General features: G+C 42.6%; 3 protein-coding genes across 6 annotated transcripts; 1 reads left to right on the forward strand and 2 right to left on the reverse strand.

The window, feature by feature from the left end:
• The first annotated feature begins 4,578 nt into the window (after nucleotides 1-4,578).
• On the forward strand, nucleotides 4,579-9,768 carry LOC100135879 (carbonyl reductase/20beta-hydroxysteroid dehydrogenase B). Of its 4 annotated transcripts, none has more exons than XM_090226179.1 (4): nucleotides 4,579-4,617; nucleotides 7,351-7,531; nucleotides 7,879-8,002; nucleotides 9,275-9,768. In XM_090226179.1, the coding sequence occupies exons 2-4, from the start codon at nucleotides 7,392-7,394 to the stop codon at nucleotides 9,512-9,514; spliced, it is 504 nt and encodes a 167-aa protein (XP_090082305.1). In that variant the 5' UTR covers nucleotides 4,579-4,617; nucleotides 7,351-7,391; the 3' UTR covers nucleotides 9,515-9,768.
• Nucleotides 9,769-15,516: 5,748 nt separating this feature from the next.
• LOC100136774 (transforming growth factor beta-1 proprotein) lies at nucleotides 15,517-20,983 on the reverse strand. The gene is made up of 7 exons (XM_021591332.3): nucleotides 19,075-20,983; nucleotides 17,477-17,746; nucleotides 17,168-17,245; nucleotides 16,902-17,052; nucleotides 16,496-16,646; nucleotides 16,231-16,341; nucleotides 15,517-16,087 (listed from the first exon to the last, which is right to left on the reverse strand). The coding sequence occupies exons 1-7, from the start codon at nucleotides 19,412-19,414 to the stop codon at nucleotides 16,040-16,042; spliced, it is 1,149 nt and encodes a 382-aa protein (XP_021447007.1). The 5' UTR covers nucleotides 19,415-20,983; the 3' UTR covers nucleotides 15,517-16,039.
• A 695-nt stretch (nucleotides 20,984-21,678) lies between these two features.
• LOC110510050 (B9 domain-containing protein 2) lies at nucleotides 21,679-23,476 on the reverse strand. The gene is made up of 4 exons (XM_021591331.3): nucleotides 23,197-23,476; nucleotides 22,815-22,928; nucleotides 22,580-22,705; nucleotides 21,679-22,427 (listed from the first exon to the last, which is right to left on the reverse strand). The coding sequence occupies exons 2-4, from the start codon at nucleotides 22,900-22,902 to the stop codon at nucleotides 22,114-22,116; spliced, it is 528 nt and encodes a 175-aa protein (XP_021447006.1). The 5' UTR covers nucleotides 22,903-22,928; nucleotides 23,197-23,476; the 3' UTR covers nucleotides 21,679-22,113.
• Nucleotides 23,477-24,438: the final 962 nt, after the last annotated feature.

Consider the following 24,438-nt stretch of genomic DNA (forward strand, 5'->3'; position numbering starts at 1 on the left):
CAGCGACGGGGAGTTTGTGCCCATAGGCAACATTGTTGCCGGTGATGTCTGGTGAGGACCTGCCTTACAACAGGCCTACAAGCCCTCAGTCCAGCCTCTCTCAGCCTATTGCGGACAGTCTGAGCACTGATGGAGGGATTGTGCATTCCTGGTGTAACTCGGGCAGTTGTTGTTGCCATCCTGTACCTGTCCTGCAGGTGTGATGTTCGGATGTACCAATCCTGTGCAGGTGTCGTTACACGTGGTCTGCCACTGCGAGGACGATCAGCTGTCCATCCTTTCTCCCTGTAGGTCTGTCTTAGGCGTCTCACAGTACGGACATTGCAATTTATTGCCCTGGCCACATCTGCAGTCCTCATGCCTCCTTGCTGCATGCCTAAGGCAAGCAGATGAGCAGGGACCCTGGGCATCTGTATTTTGGTTTTTTTCAGAGTCAGTAGAAAGGCCTCTTTAGTGTCCTAAGTTTTCATAATTGTGACCTTAATTGCCTACTGTCTGTAAGCTGTTAATGTCTTAATGACCGTTCCACAGGTGCATGTTCATTAATTGTTTATGGTTCATTGAACAAGCATGGGAAACAGTGTTCAAACCCTTTACAATGAAGATCTGTGAAGTTATTTGGATTTTTACTAATTATTTTTTTGCTGAGTTTACATTCAAACACAAAGTGACTAAACTCTGGTACTCAAACACTAGACATGCTCTGGAGCTGTTTTCAGAGGACAGACTAGGGTCCCCCAACCACATTATAATTCACAGTCACAAACGACCCGAGGGCCCAACAGGAAGGTGTGGCCACAGCACTCAAGGGAGTGATTGAAAAAGCTTATTCCACTTTCCTCAATGCACAAGTGGTTATCTCCACCCTGCTACATGAAAATACATTCACATTGCCACCATACAGCGGGTGAATGCAAGCATTTGCAAGCATTTCCCTACTACTGTGCCTCAAAACATAATGTCTACCTGACCCACCACTCCGCCCTGGACTCCACCCTGGACTTGAACAGTCTTTACGGCCAGGTCCACCTCTACAAGGCAGCAATCCCAACTTTTGCCAGGACCCTGAAGGACGTCACCCTCAACTGCAGCCCCAGCACCTCACACAGGAGCAACAGAGCCACAGACACCCCACCCAGACCAGTGAGACACCCTCTCAGACCTGCAAGACCCCTTCCCAAAGGACCTGCACGAGAGAACCCATGCCAAGAGGACCTACATCCAGACCACAGCTTCACCTGCCACACCCCAACCAGCTGAGACCACCCCAAACAAACCCTGGCCACACCCTATGTAGGCCCCCCCAGATCAGACCTAAGCCCCATCCTGCGACCTAAGAATTATGTATCAGATGCTCACACCTACTGTAATGATCCGGGCCTAAACCACATGAAAACGTCACTACACACTATGGGACACAAAGCTTTTACTATCTCATCCTGGAATATAAGGTCTGAGGTCATATGCCTTTAGCCTAAAGAGCAGGAACCCAGACTTCATCAAATAAATTAGAAATACAGACATTGTCATCCTACAATAAATATGGTATAGAGGTGACAGACCCACTGGTTGCCTTCTAGGTTACAGAAAGCTGGTAGTCCCATTCACCAAACTACCAGGTGTGAAAAAGCGAAGAGACTCCAGGGGTATGCTAATTTGGAGCAGACCTCTATTAAATTTGTCAAAACAGGAAAATTTTACATCCGGCTAGAAATGAATAAGGAAATTATCTCAACAGATATCCCCTAATAGAATCTCCATACCTTAACGATGATAGCTTCTCCATCCTAGAGGGGGAGATCAACCATTTCCAGGCCCAGGGACATGTACTAGTCTGTGTCGACCTAAATGCCAGAACTGGACAAGAACCAGACACTCAGCACACAGGGGGACAAACACCTACCTGGAGGTGACAGCATTCCCTCCCCCATATGCTCCCCTAGGCACAACATAACCAACAAAAACGGGTCACAACTCCTGCAGCTCTGTCGCATGCTGGGTCTGTACATAGTCAATGGTAGGCTTCGAGGGGACTCCTATGGTAGGTACACCTCTGCTCATCTCTTGGCAGTAATACTGTAGACTACTTTATCACTGAACTCAACCCAGAGTCTCTCAGAGCATTCACAGTCAGCCCACTAATGCCCCTATCAGATCACAGAAAAATAAGTCTACCTGAACAGAGCAATACTCAATCATGAGGCATCAAAGCCAAAGGAACTGAATAATATTAATAAATGCTATAGATGGAAGGAAAGTAGTGTAGAAACATACCAAAAAATAAATAGACAACAAATTAAAGCCCTTTCAGACAACTTCCTTGACAAAACATTTCACTGTAATAGTGAAGGTGTAAACTTGGTAGTAGAAAACCTAAACAGTATATTTGACCTTTCAGATTCCCCATCAAATAAAAAAAAAAAAGTTGACAACCTAAGAAAATGTAAAACAATGACAAATGGTTTGACGAAAACCTAAGATAGAAATTGAGAAACCTATCCAGCCAAAAACATGGAGACCCAGAAAACCTGAGTCTACGTCTTCACTATGGTGAATCACTAAACCAATACAGAAAACACCACGGAAAAAGAAGGAACAGCACGTTAGAAATCAGCTCAATGTAATTGAAGAATCCATAGAAATCTAACCACTTCTGGGAAAATTGGAACACACTAAACAAACAGAGTTATCTATCCAAAACAGAGTTGTGTGGATCAACCACTTGTCCAATCTTTTTGGCTCTATAAAAAATAACAGCAAAAACATATACATGATCAATTAAAAATCTTAGAATCAGCTATTAGACTACCATAACCCACTGGATTCTCCAATTACATTGACCAAACTACAAGACAAAATACAACCCAAAAAGGCCTATGGTGTTGATGGTATCCTAAATTAAATTATAAAATATACAGACCAAAAATTACAATTGGCTATAGTTAAAGAGTTTAACGTCATCCTCAGCTCTGGCATCTGCATCTTCCCCAAAATTTGGAACCAAGGACTGATAACCCCAATCCACAAAAGTGAAGACAAATTTGACCCCAAAAACTACCGTGGGATATGTGTCAACAGCAACCTTGGGAAAATCCTCTGCATTATCATTAACAGCATATTTGTACATTTCCTCAGTGAAAAAAAAAATGTACTGAGCAAATGTAAAATTGTCTTTTTTACCAAATTACCATACGACAGACCACGTATTCACCCTGCAAACCATAATGGACAAACAAACAAACCAAAATAAAGGCAAAGTCTTCTCATGCTTTGTTGACTTCAAAAAAGCTTTTGACTCAATTCACAAAATGAGACAAACACCAGATTGAGACACTGCACACAATTCTGCAAAACTATCCTCTGCGTACAATGTAAAACACCAAATAATGCATGCAGAGCAAATTAGGCAGATACCCGCTAATGATCAATATCCAGAAAAAAGCCGATAAATTCTACAATCACCTAAAAGGAAGCGATTCCCAAACCTTCCATAATAAAGCCATCACCTACAGAGAGATGAACCTGGAGAAGAGTCCCCTAAGCAAACTGGTCCTGGGGCTCTGTTCATAAACACAAACAGACCCCACAGAGCCCTAGGACAGCAACACAATTAGACCCAACCAAATCATGAGAAAACACAACGATAATTACTTGACACATTGGAAAGGATTAACAAAAAAACAGAGCAAACTAGAATGCTATTTGGCCCTAAACAGAGAGTACACAGTGGCAGAATACTTGACCACTGTGACTGACCCAAAATTAAGGAAAGCTTTGACTATGTACAGACTCAGTGAGCATAACCTTGCTTTTGAGAAAGGTCACCGTAGGTAGACCTGGCTCAAGAGCAGACAGGCTATGTGCACACTGACCACAAAATGAGGTGGAAACTGAGCTGCACTTCCTAACCTCCTGCCAAATGTATGACCATAGAGACATATTTCCCTCAGAATACACTGACCCACAACGAATGTGAAAATATATCAAATTTTGATAAACTCACATACCGATTGTGTGAAATACCACATTGTGCAATCACAGCAGCAAGATTTGTGACCTATTTCCACAAGAAAAGGTCAACCAGTGAAGAACAAACACCATTGTAAATACAACACGTTTATTTATTGTCCCTTTGTTTACTTTAACTATTTGCACATCATTACAACACAGTATATATACACACATAATGACATTTGAAATGTCTTTATTATTTTGGAACAAATATTTACTGTTCACTTTGTTTATTTCACTTTTGTTTATCCATTTCCACTTGCTTTGGCAATGTAAACATGTTTCCCATGCCAATAAAGCCCCCTCAATTGAAATTGAATTGCTGTCACATATGCTATAATGGAACAGATATAAAGATGAGTCCTCTAGCCATCTCTATATATGAAACTAATCAGTATGTCAAACAAAGCTCTTAACTCTGCCTGAAAATATTGAATGCCATGCAGGACGCACCGCAGCCTAGTGCGGCTCCCCTGAGGTAGCGTTGCTAACTGCTCCATTGACAACAAATGAGTTCCACTGGAAGGCAAAGAGGTTGATGTATCGGGTGGACATGAGGCGTTCATTTCTATTCAGTTGACTCGTCATAAATTCGGCGTCTGAACTGTGCGTACATAGTCTAACTTCTCCCTTCTTATATAAATATAATACGCCCTATCCTTCCCATTGTATCATATGTGGGTATTTGATCTACTAGGCTACACAACTTCATCTGTCAGAGTGACTGTGCAAGTTCCTTTGTTTGCAAAAGTAGCCAATAAGGTTGCCTTTCCTCTAAATCAACGTTGTCTTCTCCCAGATCAGCGCAGGCTGCACGTCAGCCCACTACAACCACAGTGCGGTTAATTACATGATTTAAATAGTTAGGCTACTTTAACTATTTACTTTACAAAAAATAAGTTTTGGAGAGCGAATGAAATGTCAAAAAAAGTGGCAGTAGTTACCGGTGCCAATAAAGGCACAGGACTTGCGATTGTGAGGGAGCTTTGTAAGGCAAAATTTACCGGGGATGTTATTCTTACTGCTCGAAATGAGAAACTTGGAAATGAGGCAGTGAAGATGCTGAAGTCCGAAGGATTTGAAGTTTCTTACCACCACCTTGATATCTGCGACCAGGGCAGCGCCAAGCAACTGAGTAACTTTCTGCAGAAGACGTATGGCGGATTGGATGTGCTCATTAACAACGCTGGAATGGCTTTTAAGAGTTCCGTACGGTAGCCTATTCTACTATTTTGGCGCAACATACTATGCAATTATTGCTGTGTTGCAATTTTGTTTCGCGGCTTTGCGAGGCTAGCCGGTTGTAACATTGAGGGGCTTCGATTAATCTTCGCAATTTAATTGCGTTATATTTGGAACCAGGCTGCCTCCCAGACGTGAGCCAGTTGCCCCGCTCTAGCCAACAGCGAAGTCTGCTCATAACAAAAATTGTAATTTATACGTCATAATTAGTGGAATTCGGTGTTTTCACATTTGCCGTCGCAATGAAAACTAGTTAGAACATTCAAACATATTTTATGGAAAAGAGATGTTTCTGGATGACAAAATGACCAGGCAACACAGATTGCTGTTAATTTGAGAAGGGCGCCACTCCTTCCCTGCTTTCGCCCGAGGACGTGACTGGTTTTTGACCGGTTCAATCCGGGCTAGTTTAAAAGATCTCCCTCACTCCACATAGCGAGAGGTTTGTGGGCGGCTCTTGTGCCACAGTTTGGTCTCATAGGCTAGACTTAACATATGTTACTTTTGGTATGGTTACATGAGACAGATAGCTCTCGAGGGGCATAGCGGTCTAAGGCACTGCATCTCAGTGCAAGAGGCGTCACTACAGTCCCTAGTTCGAATCCAGGCTGTATCACATCCAGCCGTGATTGGGAGTCCCATAGGGCAGCGCACAATTGGCCCTGGGTAGGCTGTCATTGGTTGTTTCTATTTTTTTATTTAACCTTTATTTAACTAAGCAAGTCAGTTAAGAACAAATTCTTATTTACAATGATGGCCTACCGGGGAACAGTGGGTTAACTGCCTTGTTCAGGGGCAAAACGACAGATTTTTACCTTGTCAACTCAGGGATTCGATTCAACAACCTTTCGTTATTGGCCCAACTCTCTAGGCTACCTGGCACCCCTGGGTGGGCATATAATGTAACATTATCCAGCTAGCTAACGGCAGCCACCTAGCTAGAATTTGTAACATATACTGTAATATTGTATGTTTTGTAAATTCATAACATGTGTTACCTTTTGCTATTTTGTAACATATCATGGAATTGTAATTTGTAACAGTCAATTGGAATAAATAAATTAGCCCCTAATCTATGGATTTTACATGACTGGGCAAGGGCGCAGCCATGGGTGGGCGTGGGAGGGCATAGGCCTACCGACTTGGGAGACTGGCTCACCCACTGGGGAGCAAGGCCCAGCCAATCAGAATGAGTTTTTCCCCCCAAAAATGCTTTATTACAGACAGAAATATTCCTCAGTTTCATCAGCTGTCTGGGTGGCGGGTCTCAGACAATCCCGCAGTTGAAGAAGCCAGATGTGGAGGTCCTGGGCTGACTTGGTTACAAGTGGTCTGTGGTTGTGAGACTGGTTGGACGTACTGCCAAATTCTTTAAAATGACATTGGAGGTGGCTTATGGTAGATAAATTAACATAAAATGATCTGGCAACAGCTCTGGTGGACATTCCTGCAGTCAGCATGCCAATTGCACACTCCCTTAAAATTTGAGACATCTATGGGATTGTGTTGTGACAAAACTGCACAATTTAAAAGTGGCATTTTATTGTCGCCAGCACAAGGTGCACCTGTAATGATCATGCTGTTTAATCAGCTTCTTGGCATGCCACACCTGTCAGGTGGACAGACTCTCTTGGCAAAGGATAAATAGTCACTAACAGGGATGTAAACACATTTGTGCACAACATTTTAGAGAAATAAGCTTTTTGTGGATATGGAACATTTCTGGGATCTTTTATTACAGTTCATGAAACATGGGACCAACGCTTTACATGTTGAGTTTATATTTTTGTTCAGTATAAATGGGGTGTCTCGGATTTATGTACAGAATAATACAAAATGCTCTGAGGCCAGGTAGTGTGCCAACAATCAGCCAGCCAACTGTTCAGTTTAAACTGCCTAGCAACAATAGTAAGGCTAGTTGATTGCAATGTGTAACATGAATGATAGTCATATCTTTCAGTGTGATTGAATTAGAAAAATTCTCTGCAAATATAATGGGTGAGGGTGATGCTATATTGACACAGCCCCCGTTCCCCCACTCTCTCTCTCCCTCTCTCTTGTACAAAGCAATAATTGATCATCACATTTTTTCCCTAGATGATGCGACTGAGACTTTTGGGGAACAGGCTGAGGTGACCATGCGCACCAACTTTTGGGGCACCCTGTGGGTGTGCCATGCTCTCCTACCCCTCCTCAGACCAAATGCCAGAGTGGTGAATGTCTCCAGCTTTGTTAGCAAGAAGGCTCTTGATACATGCAGCCCTCAACTACAAGCCAAGTATGATCTTTATTCTGCATCAAAAACCTCATTCATCCTTAACTTAATTCTGAATTGTAATCTACTGAGAGAGAAATATACACTGATATCATTATACATCCATCTAACCGCAAACCTGACCAACTTGAAAGAAAGCCCTTTTCATCCCTTCAACAGAAGCTGTTGCATTAGCAGATATGAAGAACATTTTACTGTTGTGGCCTTAATCATAATTGGACAATCAAATCAGTTTGTCAGTTGCTACTACAGATCATAGACAATATTTTCAAATTAAACCATTACTGTGATCATCACATGCATACATAAACTACTGCATTACAAGGTCTTTTTTCTGTTGTGTCTTGAAGGTTCCGTGATACTGAGCTCTCTGAGGAGGAGCTGTGCTTGCTGATGGGGCAGTTTGTTATTGCCGCTCAGCAGGGAAACCATCAGGCCCAGGGGTGGCCAAACACAGCCTATGGCACAACAAAGGTAGGGTTCTGTCTGTCCACACAACTATTACGGGGAATGGGCAAATGTGACCCACCGCCTCAATTTGGCCTTATGTAGCGAAATTGTGTTTTCGGATAAAAGTAGAGACTTGGAGCTCAAATGGTATGTCATACACTGCAGTTGAGGAACAACGGGAAAGTAATTCTGCTTTGGAAGTTGATAAACTTGTAACCCCACTTTTGAGAAAATTACACCCAGACACACCTGGCTAACTTGATTGGTCATGTAATCATTATCTTATGAAGTGGAGTCCTTTGTTTAGCTAGCTAGCTAGCTAGCTAGCTAAACAATGAACCATAATCCCAACCCATAGCTGCAGTACAGATGGATTGTCATAGCTAGCCACTATGCATGAAATACTATAGTATGATTCTGCAGGTAACTAAAGCTAACCAACTAGGTTCAATGTTAGCTGTAGGCTATAACTAAAAATGCAAATGGCCTTCTGTGATACGAATAATATTACTATACAGATCATACACGTAACGTTAGCTAGCGAGCAAGCAAGTTAACATTCGCTAGCTAGTCAACAGTACGCTTTAATTTGCAATGAAAATGACTGACAAAATGAGAAACATCTAATATCTGAAAATGTAGCTAGACTCTTACCGTATACATGGATGAACGCTTCACGGTAGAGTGCCTTTTCCGTTTGTAGCTAGCTACAGCTTGTTTTGCCCGTTATGTCAAGTCACTCCAATTCACACTGATCTTTTGCAGAAAAGTAGTCCATCACAACTTTATCCCACTAATCTTTGTCGATAGCGCCTGCTAAATCCTGGGCTGTGAAGTTATTGAGAGCAGAAGCAACACTTTTGCAGGTTTCCATGGCTAATGTTGTATCTTTCAAAAATGCAGTGGTAGCAAGGATTATCTACACATACTGAGAAGCTCATGTTATAGAAGCATGCTACATGGCAGACCAATCAGAACTCAACTCTCGGCATGTCCAGCCCATCCATTATCTCAGCTAATCATGGCTAGCGGGAAGGTTCCTGGATTTTTCCATGGCTCAACCAACAAGGCTCATAATTTAACATTTGTATTCAAATTTACAGATGGCATACACATTTCTTATTAAGGCACATGAAAGTTCACATATTCAAAAAAGGCATAAAAAACATTTTAATTTATTTTAAAAAATCTCAAATGCCTCTCCTGTGAAGTAGTGACTTGTGACATACACCTAGCTTCTTGAAACAGGTCACAAATGGCAAATTTATCATACTGTTTTTTTTCACCTCTGTTTAGATCGGAGTGACTGTGCTGTCCAGGATTCAGGCTCATTATCTGACTAAGACCCGGGCAGCTGATGGAATCCTGCTCAACGCCTGCTGCCCTGGCTGGGTCCGCACTGACATGGCAGGCTCCAAAGCCCCCAAGAGTCCTGAAGAAGGAGCACAGACTCCTACCTATCTGGCACTTCTTCCTGAAGGGGCCAAGGAGCCACATGGACAGTTGGTGTGGGACAAGACCGTTCAGGAATGGTAGAGTGGAGGCAGCAGGAAGTTTACCTCATCTCAATCAGAGACTTGAGGAAAATTGCACAAAAAGGTTCCGCCAAATTCACATGACAAAAGACACATTGCAAGGGTTGTGGAGATATCTTTGCTTTTTTTTCTTTATATGATTTAATGTGATTAATTTGCATAAATAACGCTCTGGAGTACTTTCATTGTAATTAAGGCCTGTTATTCTTTCAAAAAGTTTAATGATGTAAAGAAATAAAATAGATTGATAATGTCTGAGACAGTGATTTACTGGAAACTGTTGTTCAAAGTTGTAACTTTGTTTATTGAATTGAGCCTCTAGGGCATAGCTCCCCAACTGGCGGCCTGATTTTTATTTGGCCCCAACAGTTTTATTTGTTATTGCACTGAGAAGAGGGAAATGTGAAAAGAAGTGTGGTGAAGGTGTCTGCAAGCACAAAGACTCACATGCACTCAACCTTGAGTGAGAGCCAACCAGCCCTATCACATTGACCTGACATAGCATAACAATTTCATTCAAGCTGCCTGTTGAGATGGTGACATTCAGAGTGTGAATGAGCCCCCATAAATGCAACAAAGACAAACTTAATAATGCTAATTTAAGCATTGTCCTATTGGTATAAAATGCAACGTGCACTGCTAGTGGTAAATATTAAAATAAAAACACATTCCAAATGAAACAAAACACCCCCACCTCGGTGTCCATAGCCGCAGGAAGTAGGGGTGCTGCAGCACCCTGTGATAAATTTAAATAATTTAGCCAAAATGAGGCTATTAAATTACTTCTGTCCGAACAGACATAAATAAAATAATTTGAAATACTACAGTAGTGGCCAAAAGTTTTGAGAATGACACAAATATACATTTTCACAAAGTCTGCTGCCTCAGTTTGTTTGATGGCAATTTGCATATACTCCAGAATGTTATGAAGAATGATCAGATGAATAACAAAGTCCCTATTTGCCATGCAAATGAACTGAATCCCCCCCACAAAATTCCACTGCATTTCAGCCCTTCCACAAAAGGACCAGCTGACATTATATCGGTGATTTTCTCGTTAACACAGGTATGAGTGTTGACGAGGACAAGGCTGGATATCACTCGATCATGCTGATTGAGTTTGAATAACAGACTGGAAGCTTCAAAAGGAGGGTGGTGCTTGGAATCATTGTTCTTCCTCTGTCAACCATGGTTACCTGCAAGGAAACACGTGCCATCATCATTGCTTTGCACAGAAAGGGCTTCACAGGCAAGGATATTGCTGCCAGTAAGATTCCACCTAAATCAATAATTTATCAGATCATCAAGAACATCAGGGATAGCGGTTCAATTGTTGTGAAGAAGGCTTCAGGGTGCCCAAGAAAGTTCAGCAAGCGCCAGGACTGTCTCCTAAAGTTGATTCAGCTGCAGGATCGGGGCACCACCAGTACAGAGCTTGCTCAGGAATGGCAGCAGGCAGGTGTGAGTGCATCTGCACGCACAGTGAGGCTAAGACTTTTGGAGGATGGCCTGGTGTCAAGAAGGGCAACACATCCTCCGAGTGCAGCTTCTCCCAACCATCCAGGAACAGTTTGGTGACGAACAATGCCTTTTCCAGCATGATGGAGCACCTTGCCATAAGGCAAAAGTGATAACTAAGTGGCTCGGGGAACAAAACATTGATATTTTGGGTCCATGGCCAGGAAACTCCCCAGACCGTAATCCCATTGAGAACTTGTGGTCAATCCTCAAGAGGCAGGTGGACAAACAAAAACCCACAAATTCTAACCAACTCTGAGCATTGATTATGCAAGAATTGGCTGCCATCAGACAGGATGTGACCCAGAAGTTAATTGACAGCATGCCAGGGCAGATTGCAGAGGTCTTGATGAAATGCTTGTTATTATAATTCAGTATTCCATAGTAACATCTGACATAAATATCTAAAGACACTGAAGCAGCAAACTTTGTGGAAATTAATATTTGTATCATGCTCAAAACTTTTGGCCACGACACCAGAGAGTATCATTTTGCTAGAGGATCAATAGCTTCTAAAACATTGCTGTGGATTAAGTTTCATCAAAACCACTTACAGTCGGGAAGACTGCAATTTGGGCAGCATGCGTGTCAAATATAGAACAGCTTGTTAAGTTGTGGCCATAGATATAATCCATAGGACTTCAGAACCTCTAACACTGGCACGTTGACTGTTAAATTCATGGATTCACTAGCAATGGCTGCCAGTCCTGACTTGAATGGGAACTGCCTATCTATGGGGTATACAGTATTCTACTGTATTCTAGTCAAAGCCACTCTGACATTGCTCGTCCTAATATTTATATATTTCTTAATTCTATTTTTTTACTTTTAGATTTGTGTGTATTGTTGTGAAGTTAGATACCACTGCACTGTTGGAGCTAGGAACAAGCATTCCGCTAGACCCTTTAATGGCACCCTGGAGAAGTGTGCCCTTCAATGATGAATCTCGGTTTCAACTGTACCGGGCAGATGGCAGACAGCGTGTATGGTGTCATGTGGGCAAGCGGTTTGATGATGTCAGCATTGTGAACAGAGTGCCCCCATGGTGCTGATGTCAACGTTGTGAACAAAGTGCCCCATGGGGTTATGGCATGGGCAGGCATAAGCTACGGACAACGAACACAATAGTATTTTAACGATAGCAATTGGAATGCACAGAGATAGTAGTTACAGAGATGTAGTCGTAAACATTATTTTGAGTTAATAGTGGGGGTACAAGGGGAGGGTCCTGTGAAAATATGTTTAATGTTGGGGGGGTTTAATGACACCTAGAGTTGGGCCAGCCCCTCTTCCCCAAGTAAATTTTGAAATTGTCCCTAATTGTCCATCTCATGGTTCAGCTGTCAGAGATTTTAGCACTAAATGAATCAGGGCATTGCATGCATAGGCCTATAGGCTTGGGGGTCCACTGTATGATAATATAAAAAAATATATATATTTAGATAGATATGTCGGCGGCATGTTTACAACCCACCAACATGCATTTCTTTATCCTTGTAAGACAGGCTACTGCGTCTGCTATACAGATATACACGTACAGAAGGAGGCACATTTTTTTTTTTTTTTTTATCAGATTAAAAAATAAATAAAGATTAGCATTATATTATTTGATTATAGGAGTAACTCTGGTAAGCCTAAAACATTCTTCCTCACCTCAGGTTCAACTGCAAAAGGCCAATTATCAAATAAAATGTTATTTCTCACCTACACATGTTTAGAAGATGTTGTTGCGGGTGTAGCAAAATACTGTTTCAGTTATCTTTTTGGCCTTCCTGTGTTGTCGGGTGCTGTAGGTGTCCTGGAGGGCAGGTAGTTTGCCCCCGGTGATGCGTTGGGCAGACCGCACCACCCTCTGGAGAACCCTGCATTTTCGGGTGGTGCAGTTGCCGTACCAGGCGGTGATACAGCCCGACAAGATGCTCTCAATTGTGGATCTGTAAAAGTTTGAGTGTTTTAGGTGCCAAGCTATTGCACTGTTGCGCCTTCCTCACTTCACTGTCTGTGTGGGTGGACCATTTCAGATCGTCAGTGATGTGTACACCAAGGAACTTCAAGCTTTTCAAATGCTCCACTGCAGTCCCTTCGACGTGGATAGGGGCGTGCTCCCTCTGCTGTTTCCTGAAATCCACTATCAGCTCCTTTGTTTTATCGACATTGAGTAAGAGGTTATTTTCCTGGCACCACACTCCCAGGGCTGTCTCGTTATTGTTGGTAATCAGGCTGTGTTGTGTCGTCTACAAACTTGATGATTGAGTTGGCCACGCAGTCATGGGTGAACAGGGAGTAAAGGAGGGGGCTGACCCTTGTGGGGCCCCTGTGTTGATGATCAGCGAAGGGGAGGTGTTGTTTCCTACCTTCACCACCTGGTGGCAGCCCGTCAGTCTAGGACCCAGTTGCACAGGGCAGGGTTCAGACCCAGGCCCCCGAGCTTAGTGATGAGCTTGGATACTATGATGTTGAAGGCTGAGCTATAGTCAATGAACAGCATTCTTACATAGGTATTCCTCTTGTCCACATGGGATAGGGCAGTTTACAGTGCAATGGCGATTGCATCGTCTGTGGATCTATTGGGGTGGAAAGCAAATTGAAGTGGGTCTAGGGTGTCAGGTAAGTTAGATGTGATGTAACTAGCCTCTCAAAGCACTTCATGATGACAGAAGTGAGTGCTACAGGGTGATAGTCATTTAATTTAATTACCTTTGCTTTCTTGGGTACAGGAACAATGGTGGACATCTTGAAGAAAGTGGGGACAGGAGACTGGGATAGGGAGAGATTGAATATGTGTGTAAACACCCCAGCCAGCTGGTCTGCGCATGCTCTGAGGACTCAGCTAGGCATGTCGTCTGGACCGGTAGCATTGAGAGGGTTAACACGCTTAAATGTCTTACTCATGTCGACCACCGAGAAGGAAAGCCCACAGTATTTGGTGGCGGGCTGCGTTGGTGGCACTGTGTTATCCTCAAAGCGGGCAAAGAAGGTGTTTAGCTTGTATGGAAGCAAGACGTCGTGGTCCGCGACGTGGCTGGTTTTCCCTTTGTAGTCTGTGATTGTCTGTATACCCTGCCACATACATCTCGTGTCTGAGCCGTTGAATTGGGACTCCACTTTGTCTCTATACTGAAGTTTTGGCTTTTTGATTGCCTTACGGAGGGAATAACTACACTGTTTGTATTCGGTCATGTTTCCAGTCACCTTGCCATGATTAAATGCGGCGGTACGTGTTTTCAGTTTTGCGCAAATTCTGCCATCAATCCACAGTTTCTGGTTAGGGAAGTTTTTAATAGTCACAGTGAGTACAACATCTCCTATTCACTTCCTTATAAACTCGCTCATCGAGTCAGCGTATACGTCAATGTTAATTGTCTGAGGCTATCCGGAACATATCCCAGTCCACGTAATCGGAGCAATCTTAAAGCGTGGAATCCGATTGGTCAGACCAGCATTGGATAGATCTAAGCACGGGAGCTTCCTGTTTTAGTTTCTGCCTATAAGAGGGGAACAACAAGATGGAGTCATGGTCAGATTTGCCAAAAGGAGGGTGGGGGAGGGCCTTATATGCATCACGAAAGTTTGAGTAGCAGCGGTCAAGTGTGTTACTCGCCTGTGTACTGCAACTGATATGCTGATAGAATTTAGGTAGCCTTGTTCTCAGATTAGCTTTGTTAAAATCCCCAACTACAATAAATGCAGCCTTAGGATTTATGGTTGTTAGTTTGAATAAAGTCCAGTGAAGTTCCTTGATGGCCGTCTACGTATCCGCTTGCGGGGGGATATACACGGCTGTGACAGTAACCGAGGGTTCTCTTGGGAGATAATAGGGTCGGCATTTGATTGTGAGGAATTCTAGGTCAGGTGAACAAAAGGACTTGAATTCTTGTATGTTGTTACAATTACACCATGAGTTGTTAATCATGAAACAGACACGCCCGCCCTTCTTCTTACCAGAGAAACGTTTGTTCCTGTAGGTGCGATGCATTGAAAATCCCGTTGGCTGTACGGACTCCAACAGCATGTCCCCAGCTAGCCATGTCTCTGTGAAACAGAGTATGTTATAATCCCGGATATCTCTGTGGAAAGCAACTCTTGCCCCAATTTCGTCGACTTTGTTAACTAGGGACCGGACATTAGCGAGTAATATACTCGGAAGCGGTTTGTGGTGTGCGCGCATCCAAAGCCTCACTAGAAGACTGCTCAGGCACCCTCTCCTCCAACGGCGTTGTTTTTGGTTGGCCTCTGGAATCAGTTCAAATACCCTGGGAGGTGCAGACAAAGGATCCACTTTGGGAAAGTTGTATTCCTGGTCGTAGTGCTGGTAACTCTCTGATATACAATAGTTCTTCCCGGCTATACGTAATCACACTTAAGATTTTGTCGGCATGTAAGAAATAATACATTAAAAACAAAATACTGCACAGTTTCCTAAGGGCTTGATGCGAAGCTGCCATCTCTATATGTGCCATCTTGTCAAAGACTTGATAAGTGGTGTGATGATGCAGATACATTTATTCAAAAGAGAATAATGACAAAAATATTGAGAGGAAGTTGCTATTCTACATTCATTATTTTAAGTAGTAAACCCAAACTAATCCCGTCTTAGCCTCTCTCTTTCCTCTATATTTCCCAGGGAGCACAAATACTGCAACACAGTGACAATAAGTCAAGACTATTGACACACCCAGGACATTGACAAGTCTAAACAACATTTTTTTAAACTCCACAAAGCACTACATATATTTAAAATAAAATAAGAAAACATTAACACATCACTAAACATAAACAAATTCTCTGCTGGGGAAAGCTAAATGAAAAATGCAGACTAGAGACACCACCCAAACACAATTATAATAGTACCCTTCGTAAATGAATGTCTTGACTACATCCTGATTTCCAAGGGACAAGCATTTTACACTAAACCAGCGCCATCAAAAAGGATCAGCCCCCATTTTGTATCCCCATGAGTACAAGGAAATACAATGGACAAGAACATGGAGAGACATGTGCAGTAATTCTAGCTACACCTGCAGGACTTAACAATCATATTGGACAACTGCTCCACCTGTGAAAAAAAAAGCCCATTCAATGGATAGACATTATAAATACGTATTCAAACCCAGCAACTGTGTTGACTATGATTTCAATTCGGTGAGGATGTTATGAGATTTTCATTTGATACTTCTTAACTATACAGTATTCACTGACCTTGTGTTGTCTCCCCACATAATAGATAATGGGTAGGGGCTCCAAGACCTGTGGAACACAGCAGGGTTGGGCAGAGGCTCCGGGGTTGTGGTGCTTATACAGAGCCAGTACCTGTGGTTGGGTAAACAACACTAGATATCTCACTGAATAGACCATCTCCCCCCGTGGCTATACAGCGTCTGATTACTGAACACCCCGACTGTACAGATCCTTGAAAGACAGTTAACAATGGGGACGTCTACAAAAACATGACTGGTAGCATTACCTGGGAATACTTGTTTTCTGTGTTCCATATATAGGTGCAGGGGCCGATGCAGTAGTTAGCAAAGTAGCCAGTGGGTTCATGGATCCACTTCCAGCCCAGGTCCTTACGGAAGTCAATGTAAAGTTTTCGCACACAGCAACTCTCCGATTTACTGGGGGATACACACACCTGTGAGTTATACACCTTATTTCTTACAAACAGGGAGTTAACAGGGCGATAACGGGGAGTTAGCAGGGCGCTAACAGGGAGCTAACAGGGCATTAAGAGGGGGTTAACACGGCCTCTAAGTAGGTCTACAGTATATCTATCTGCCAAAAGAGATTAACTTTGTTAGTACACATTTAAGAGACATTAATTGATCATTCTAAATGTGCTCTTGGGCCGTTGGAATAAAGGATAGTCTCACTCTGAGCAGATCTCTTCAGTAGTGGTTTGTCGTTTCTTCCGAGAGCTAAGCTGGCTGTGGCGTTCCACAGGAAGTGACATCAGTAAAATGTGAGGCTTTGATGGCATTTTCATGGCTAGTGTTTCTGTATCTCCCCTCAGCTTGTTCATCCCTATCGTATAAAACATTGACACCTGTCAGGCAAGAGATTCACAGTGGAGGTTTTGGCAGAAAACGTATGGCTTGAGTTGATTTCAATACAGTGAATGGGAGTAAACTGCAAATACCTGATATTTTGAAGCGGAATTCCTCCATTGGTTTCCCACAATCACAAGGCAACTTCAATTGGAATCCCTGCTCCTCTCCTGTAAAGTGTTGCAAAAAGACTAATATAATGGTGTATCAAACTTATTTTTAAACCTGAAGGAATAGGTATACTGTTTTAGGTGTAAAAGTCTGTTGGACAGTTCTTTCACATGCTTTGTCACTTCAATCAGACACAGATTTGTAACAGGATATGATTGCAACTGTATTGCAACATACTGTTTGTGTATTATGTAATTATATCTACAACCCTAAAGGAAATTGTAACTTACCAGCCCCTTGCAGCCACTCATTCAGAGTCTGTGTTACATCAAAGGACACCCAGCGATTGGCCCATTCCTTGGAGACAAAATGGGACTTCAGGTAACGTGCCTTATCGCCAACTCCTCTGTAGAGTTCCAGCCTCTGCTCGCTGTCGTCGAGCAGGCCATGGTTCTTGATGAGGAGGCGGAGCTCAGCTTGAGAGAGCAGTCGATCAGTCCCCAATACTGACCGCATCTCAGACATGTTGAAGAGAATCTGGTGCTTACTGGTGTTCTCACCTTGGAAAGGAGAGTCAATATGATTTTTTTGTACTTTCTACTACTGAACCTGTCAGTGCGGGAGAGGGGGTATAGAGAAAGAAAGAGAAACCAAAAGAGAAGCTGCATTTTACCATAGTACTGGTAATAAAACTATTGTGGATAGATTCTGTTATATAAAAGGCACTCTCAGAGAGAGGCGAATGCAGTTTCAGGTTTGGCCTCAAATGCTATCTGACGGAGCCAAAATGACCTCTGTGAGTCTGTAACAATAATTACACATTGACAGGGACGCTGAGGAAGTGAGGCTCTGCTCTGGAAGCTAGATCACACCATGCTGCTATATTACAATAAACCAACGGCATCAAAAAAGGATCTAATCAGAGGGCACGGTCCTAAGGGCTTCTGGTTTAAACCTAACCTGCTCAGAGTTACTGCCTGGACAACAAGTTTACACTGTAGCAATGTATACTGTCTTGTAGACAAAAAGGGGGAAGGACCCAGCAAAGGGAAGGAAACATCTGGTAGGGAGAGGTAAAAGGTTGACGCAGGCCATGGTTTTACATACAGCAGACAGGGCCATTGCAGTCAGTTCAGTAAACCAATGGAAGAAACACCCATTTTCAGTCAACAACCTTATCTAAAGGACATAATTATACACATGTACATCCTAAAAATGATCTGCCAACTGCAGTTTATGCCAGTCATAAACTACAGCACCACTTCAAATGTATCTTATTCACGACATGCGACAAGGTTGAAATAGCCTTAATAATAATTTGCATGTCTACCTAACCTCTCTGCATCATCCTGCACTCCTCAATCCGGGGTGGTGAAAAGTTAGACAGATGCTACATGGTATACAGAGTAGCAGCCCTTTTAATTTCAAGGGCAGCACTTCAGTCATTTAACAGCACGTACTAAGTCAAGTGTTCCTTCCTGCCAGCTATTCAGATAACCAGAATAAGCACACAGTAATCAGTCAGAGGAAACCACTGGCCCCATCCATCTGTCTCACCCTCCACATTGTCAGTGACAATGTGGTCTAATGTTATTTCACTCCAAATATGGGTACGATGATCAAAGATTATGACAACAAGCAAAATATATACAATGCCTACTTTTTTTGCATTGCTATGCAATTACCATGGTGAAGGCCTGTGGTTAGCTAGGGTTTATATCTTAAATCGACCTTTGAAGATCCCCCTACACACATCAACCATTTAACACGCCTATACTTGACTGAAGTGAGGCTAGAGAAGCATCCACTTTAACTTGACAAGCCAGAGCCTGTGTAAGTAGCAGGATGTGTGTGCATGTAGACAGCATGCATGGATATATATACTCACTTTGTTTCATGTTGAACTTGTGGACCTCCTTTGCAAAGTATGCCTCCTCCTCTGCATCCTGAGTGGACGGTATGTACGTGTGCACCTGCTCCTCACTCAGCTCCACTGTGCTGTTGTAGATGGACATCAGGGAAGCTGGGACCTCCTCAGTGTCTCCCTCCTGGTCAATCTCTGGCTCCTTAGGTAGCCGCAGCTTGCTCAGTATCTGTCCACGGATGGCCTCAATACGTTTCCTCTTCACCAGCTCCAAGTCCAGAGACTTACAGGTGGACATGGTGTCACTCCGGCACACATATTCCAGCATCAATAAGGCAGTCAGCATCAAACACACTGCCCTCATTGCACACTTTAAAGAGGAACAATGTCTATGATAGCAGGCTTTCAGAGTTGACTATTATGTGGATTTACCGTCCTTTTGAGCCTGTTGCATGAACAGATTTCAATGTACTTCTCCTGCTGCTGTCACAACAACCCAGGAGGCTTCAGTATCTCAAGTTGAGCTCCTCAGAGACTGGTGCTAGCTCTTGAGCCGAGGTCAGATCCCGGACTAGAACCACAGAGTTCACCACCAAAAGAGCTCAGCCTAAACTGAGTCACTGTCTCGCTGGCATGGTGCCTCACAGACTCTCACAGTGCTCCCTAGAGGCAGTCTCAATTCATGAATGAATGAACTACAGCACATTACTCCCCGTCCCTGGGACCCAATTTAAAATAACAAACAAGCTCTTTCGAGACCCTGTGTAAACTGAGATTTGGAACGTAACAGAGGAAAATCTCAATGAAAATTGTCAAGTTGTCTCAACTGTCTTTCCAACTCTCTATAAAAATGTATTTGTTAAAATCAGTTAACAATTTGTTTTGGCAAATGTGACAGTCTCTCCCTACAACGTTATTGAATATAAAAGTTTTAGTCAGCTGACTCACTTCTTTCATCAGATAAACTGCTTCAGACTAAGCCAAAGCAAAGGGCCATTTCATTAGTCTAGAAGAGCACAATATTAATGTAAATGTCTAAACCAGTTGTACATAAATACACGCACACAACATACCGTATTGCACAAAGCCGTATTGCATTGTAAAAAATAAAAAATACTTCCTAGCTTCAATTACTTAACCATTTAAAATGTTCCAAGACCGATGCTGTGTCATTCACTAGATGCACTTTCCCATGCTAAACTTGAGAGAACACTCAAGACAGAGGTCCACCACAAAAAAAATGAAAGAGCAGAGTAGACATCATAACAGCATCATCTAACTCACCCACACAGTTACAGCTCAGGCCCGCCTCCTTCTCATTCTCTAGTCTACTATATCCAGATCCAGTCCATTAAAACGGTTCAGACTAAAACAAAGAAATAAGAAAAAAACAACACACCGTAGAAAACCATCTACCCTATTAGACCCTAGAGTTGTTAGTTTTAGCAGCCTTCATCAGTCACTGATCTTTTCATTCCAGTTCCTGTTGCTTTTCTGTCTAGTTCCTGTCCTCTTGCACTAAAACAGTATGAAGCTCTAAGTCCAGGAAGTGAGCGGCATTGTGACACATCTGCCATTTCAAAGTACAGGGTTGCTGTTTCCTTTAACTTTGCCGGAAGGCAAGACACATGGAAGAACTTAAATCAAATTGTATTTGTCACATGCACCGAATATAATAGGTGAAATGCTTACTTACAAGCCCTTAACCAACAATGAAAAATACCTAAAAACGAAATAAAAAGTAACAAATAATTAAAGAGCAGCAGTAAAATAACTATAGCGAAGCTATATATAAGGGGTACCGGTACAGAGTTAATGTGCAGGGGCACCGGTTAGTCGAGGTAATTTAGGTAATATGTACATGAAGGTGGAGTTAAAGTGACTATGCATAGATAATGAACAGAGCATAGCAGCAGCGTAAAAGATGGGGTGGGGGCAATGCAAATAGTCTGAGTAGCTCTTTGATTAGATGTTCAGGAGTCTTATGGCTTGGGGGTAGAAGTTGTTTAGAAGCCTCTTGGACCTAGACTTGGCGCTCCGAGGATCACCGTGCCGGATGTGTTGTTACCTACCCTTACCCCCTGGGGGCGGCCCGTCAGGAAGTCCAGGATCCAGTTGCAGAGGGAGGTGTTTAGTCCCAGGGTCCTGGTGAGTACACGTCCTGGTAATCTGTCTGGCCCTGCGGCCTTGTGAATGTTGACCTGTTTAAAGGTGTTACTCACATCAGCTACAGAGAGCGAGTTTACAGTCGTTCTCAGTAGATGATGCTCTCTTGCATGATTCAGTGTTACTTGCCTCGAAGCGAGCAGAAGTAATTTAGCTCGCCTGGTAGGCTTGTGTTAACTGGTTGATTTGCTAAATTCAATAGACCTGCAAGTGCTAAAAACAGAGTATCATTCAAATAGACTGACATGGATACAATATATTCGTAGTTAATATATTTTGTCTCACTTCTGTGTTTACCACCTACTATCAAACATTGATAATAAGTACTTCATAATATTACAGAAAATGTTGATGAGTGAATTAATTGTGGCTATCAGTAATGGCACTTGCAAGCCTAACCTTGAGTGAATATTTGTACAGAAAAAAGATAGGTAAGTTAGGTTAAAGATCAAAGGCATCAGGTTTGGTACATTGTATTGATTTATTTACATAATTCTACTATATAAAACACAAGGAATTCATAGAAAAGTATCAAACTGAAATTAAGTGCAGTACAAAATCTGTCTCGCATTGTTTAAAATACAACCTCGATTATATGAAATGTTCTAAAAGATATTGACAATTGGGAAGGCAGATGGTGTTGAAAGGCTCACCCCACCCAGCCACCACACACGCTGCTGGTGGAGAAAGAGGGGAAATACCTACATTTGCATATTGGGTTTTTCTCAGCATGTATGCCACATCAACACATCTCACAAGGCAAAATATATCATCTGACCTTATTTTATGTGCCCTGGTGCAGATATGGTCCAAATCCACACCGCCCCCACCCACTAACAATACAGTGCTCCCTTCAGGCTTCCCTCCATTCACCCTACGCTCTCCCATCTCTACATTTCAGCTCTCTACACCATATCTGTCAAAGTGTCGCATGATGATGCCTAGCTCCAGCTCCACAGTGCCCATAGCAACTGTGTGCAGCCTATATCTGTCCGCCCCACTGTATACGAGGTCTGGGGAGCGCAGCTGGGGACCTCCACCCACAAAGGTTTGAGCTATCTGCTCTTGCCAGGATCCCAGTGGTCTCCAGGTCACACAGCGTACATGGTGGTGCCCTGGGCTGGAGGGCACATGGCAATATCCATAACCATACAGCTGACAGCGCCCAAATGAATCCTGGTGCCAAACCTGCAGGTGAAGCTTGGGCCAACCTGAAGGAGAATAAAAGACAAACGAGTCTTACCCTGGTATTACCCTGAAAACTAGGCGTGGTAGAGGTGACTATGTATATACTGTAGCTAGCTTTTGATTTACATGTGTGATGAACTGTTACTTTGAATTTGCCAGGAAGCTAGTTTGTTACCTTGCAGTCCTTTAGTGGTGTAGTGCAGATCAATGGGATGACTCCAGTATGCCGTATCCCCCGTCTGAGGCAAATCCACCTGGGTCTGCCCCTCCTTCAGGCCAGAGAGAAGTCTCCATGCACCTCCTTACATAACGAGATAAGTGTTGTTGGAAACTGAGAATCACAACCATAGCGGATAAGGTAAAGTACACATCATACTCAATAAAATAATCTGATTATAACGGAAAAACACCTGTATGAATTCCCCATTTACAGAAAAGACTGCTCTGAGGGAAGCCGCTAGCCCCAACGATCTGACCGATAATGTGCAACTCTGCCATTACCGGTATCTGTGCAGCTCCTTTTCCTACAGGTAGAGAACATAACGTTGAATTGGTGTAAATCTCTGTTTACAGTCACTAGCTAGCTGGGATTAACGTTAGTTAGGAGTACCGTTATAGCTAGCTGGCTAACGTTAGCTAGCCTCGTAGGGTCAAAAGATACATTCGTCAACATAGCTGGCCTGCAAAATGGTTGTTGGTTAGCTAGCAAGCTAACACATTTGATTAGCTAACGTTTCAACAATTTATATAAAACATTGCCAGTGAAAAACAATAATAATGTAAAAAACATACCCCAAGGATTCACTCAGATGAAAACACCGAAGCCACCATGATCCTCATTTCCTTGGAAACCAAACAGGAAACTACGGAGGTTGACGATAGAAAGCAGGCAAAGCGCGAATTCAAAATCCACAGATAGAAAATGTGACTTTGCTCTGTTCCCTTCCTTCGACAGTCAGTATGGATTGTTGGATGACCTTGTAGGAAACTAGGGAAATTAATTGTCCGCTAGTTTATTGCCATGGAAGTGTTTTCTTCCACATACACTGCACAATAGTATAGCTGGCTGTGTACATTTCTATCAATAAAATATATGTAATGTAGGAGAGAGTGGTGTCAGTTGAGCCAAATGGTCTATGCGTGCGCCACCCGTGTTTCTAGGAAACAATGAACAAAATTAATATTTTGACCAAATATTTAGGACGAGGTCCTCATTTCATGTAGTCTGTGAAGGAAGAAACCACGTTGGAAAAAGTGGTAAGCAAGTTATGTCCAAATAATGGATTTTCACCAAGTCAAATTAATATATTGTGTTAGAGATTTCATGATGCTTGCTTGTATCTAATCGAAAATAGATCATTTTAGGATTGTTTTATACATCAGTTGGGGTCTCTATAAGCTTCAACATGTTACCCTAAACCTAGCATCAGTGGTGGAAAAAGTTGCCAAATGTAATTTACAAGCGAAGAATTTGTGTTTCGTGAGTCGCCAGGTCAGAGGCAGCAGGGATGACCAGGGATGTTCACTTGAGAAATGCGTGAAGTTGACAGTAAAAGCAAATAGTGATGTACAGATACCCCCAAAAACTACTTAAGTAGTACTTTAAAATATTTTTACTTAATAAGTACTTCATACCACTGCCTAGAAGGAAGTGCATCCTTTTAGCTGTGTGGGCTAATATAGTCCAAATGTTTGCCATGGGTAAGTTTAGACAATGGCTATGGGGTAAGTTGATGAGCCAATATGGTGAGCCAATGGCAAGTTGAGCAAATGTCAGTGTTTCTTCCCAGACCTAATGCAAAGTATTATCGCTGGGATATGAGGTAACAACAGGGCCTGGCCTATGTCAAAAGTGTTAAAAAAAAGTACAATGTTTTTTTTAGGTGATAAGCCTGTATTGAAATATGCTTAAAGTTGCACTATGCAGAAATCGCTCCACCATTTCTTGGTTGCTAAAACTCTAATAGTCGCCTAATTTCAGTTCATTTGACAAAGTAACTTAGTATAGTATGGAGAATCATTGTACCATCTAAA

The sequence above is a fragment of the Oncorhynchus mykiss genome, chromosome 29 (assembly GCF_057628025.1).
Source record: "Oncorhynchus mykiss isolate SJ-2025 chromosome 29, ASM5762802v1, whole genome shotgun sequence".
In the NCBI taxonomy this organism is placed as follows: domain Eukaryota; kingdom Metazoa; phylum Chordata; class Actinopteri; order Salmoniformes; family Salmonidae; genus Oncorhynchus; species Oncorhynchus mykiss.

Coding starts and splice junctions, on each gene's coding strand:
- LOC110510050 (XM_021591331.3), bottom strand. CDS start 22,902: ATGGCAGAGTTGCACATTATCGGTCAGATCGTTGGGGCTAGCGGCTTC. Junction 22,706..22,814: donor TAAATGGGGAATTCATACAG/GTGTTTTTCCGT, acceptor TCGTTATGTAAG/GAGGTGCATGGAGACTTCTC. Junction 22,428..22,579: donor CACCACTAAAGGACTGCAAG/GTAACAAACTAG, acceptor ATTCTCCTTCAG/GTTGGCCCAAGCTTCACCTG.
- LOC100136774 (XM_021591332.3), bottom strand. CDS start 19,414: ATGAGGGCAGTGTGTTTGATGCTGACTGCCTTATTGATGCTGGAATAT. Junction 16,647..16,901: donor ACTGAAGAGATCTGCTCAGA/GTGAGACTATCC, acceptor TGTATCCCCCAG/TAAATCGGAGAGTTGCTGTG. Junction 16,342..16,495: donor CAGAAAACAAGTATTCCCAG/GTAATGCTACCA, acceptor ACCCAACCACAG/GTACTGGCTCTGTATAAGCA.
- LOC100135879 (XM_090226178.1), top strand. CDS start 5,168: ATGGCGGATTGGATGTGCTCATTAACAACGCTGGAATGGCTTTTAAGA. Junction 7,532..7,878: donor AGCCCTCAACTACAAGCCAA/GTATGATCTTTA, acceptor TGTGTCTTGAAG/GTTCCGTGATACTGAGCTCT. Junction 8,003..9,274: donor CAGCCTATGGCACAACAAAG/GTAGGGTTCTGT, acceptor ACCTCTGTTTAG/ATCGGAGTGACTGTGCTGTC.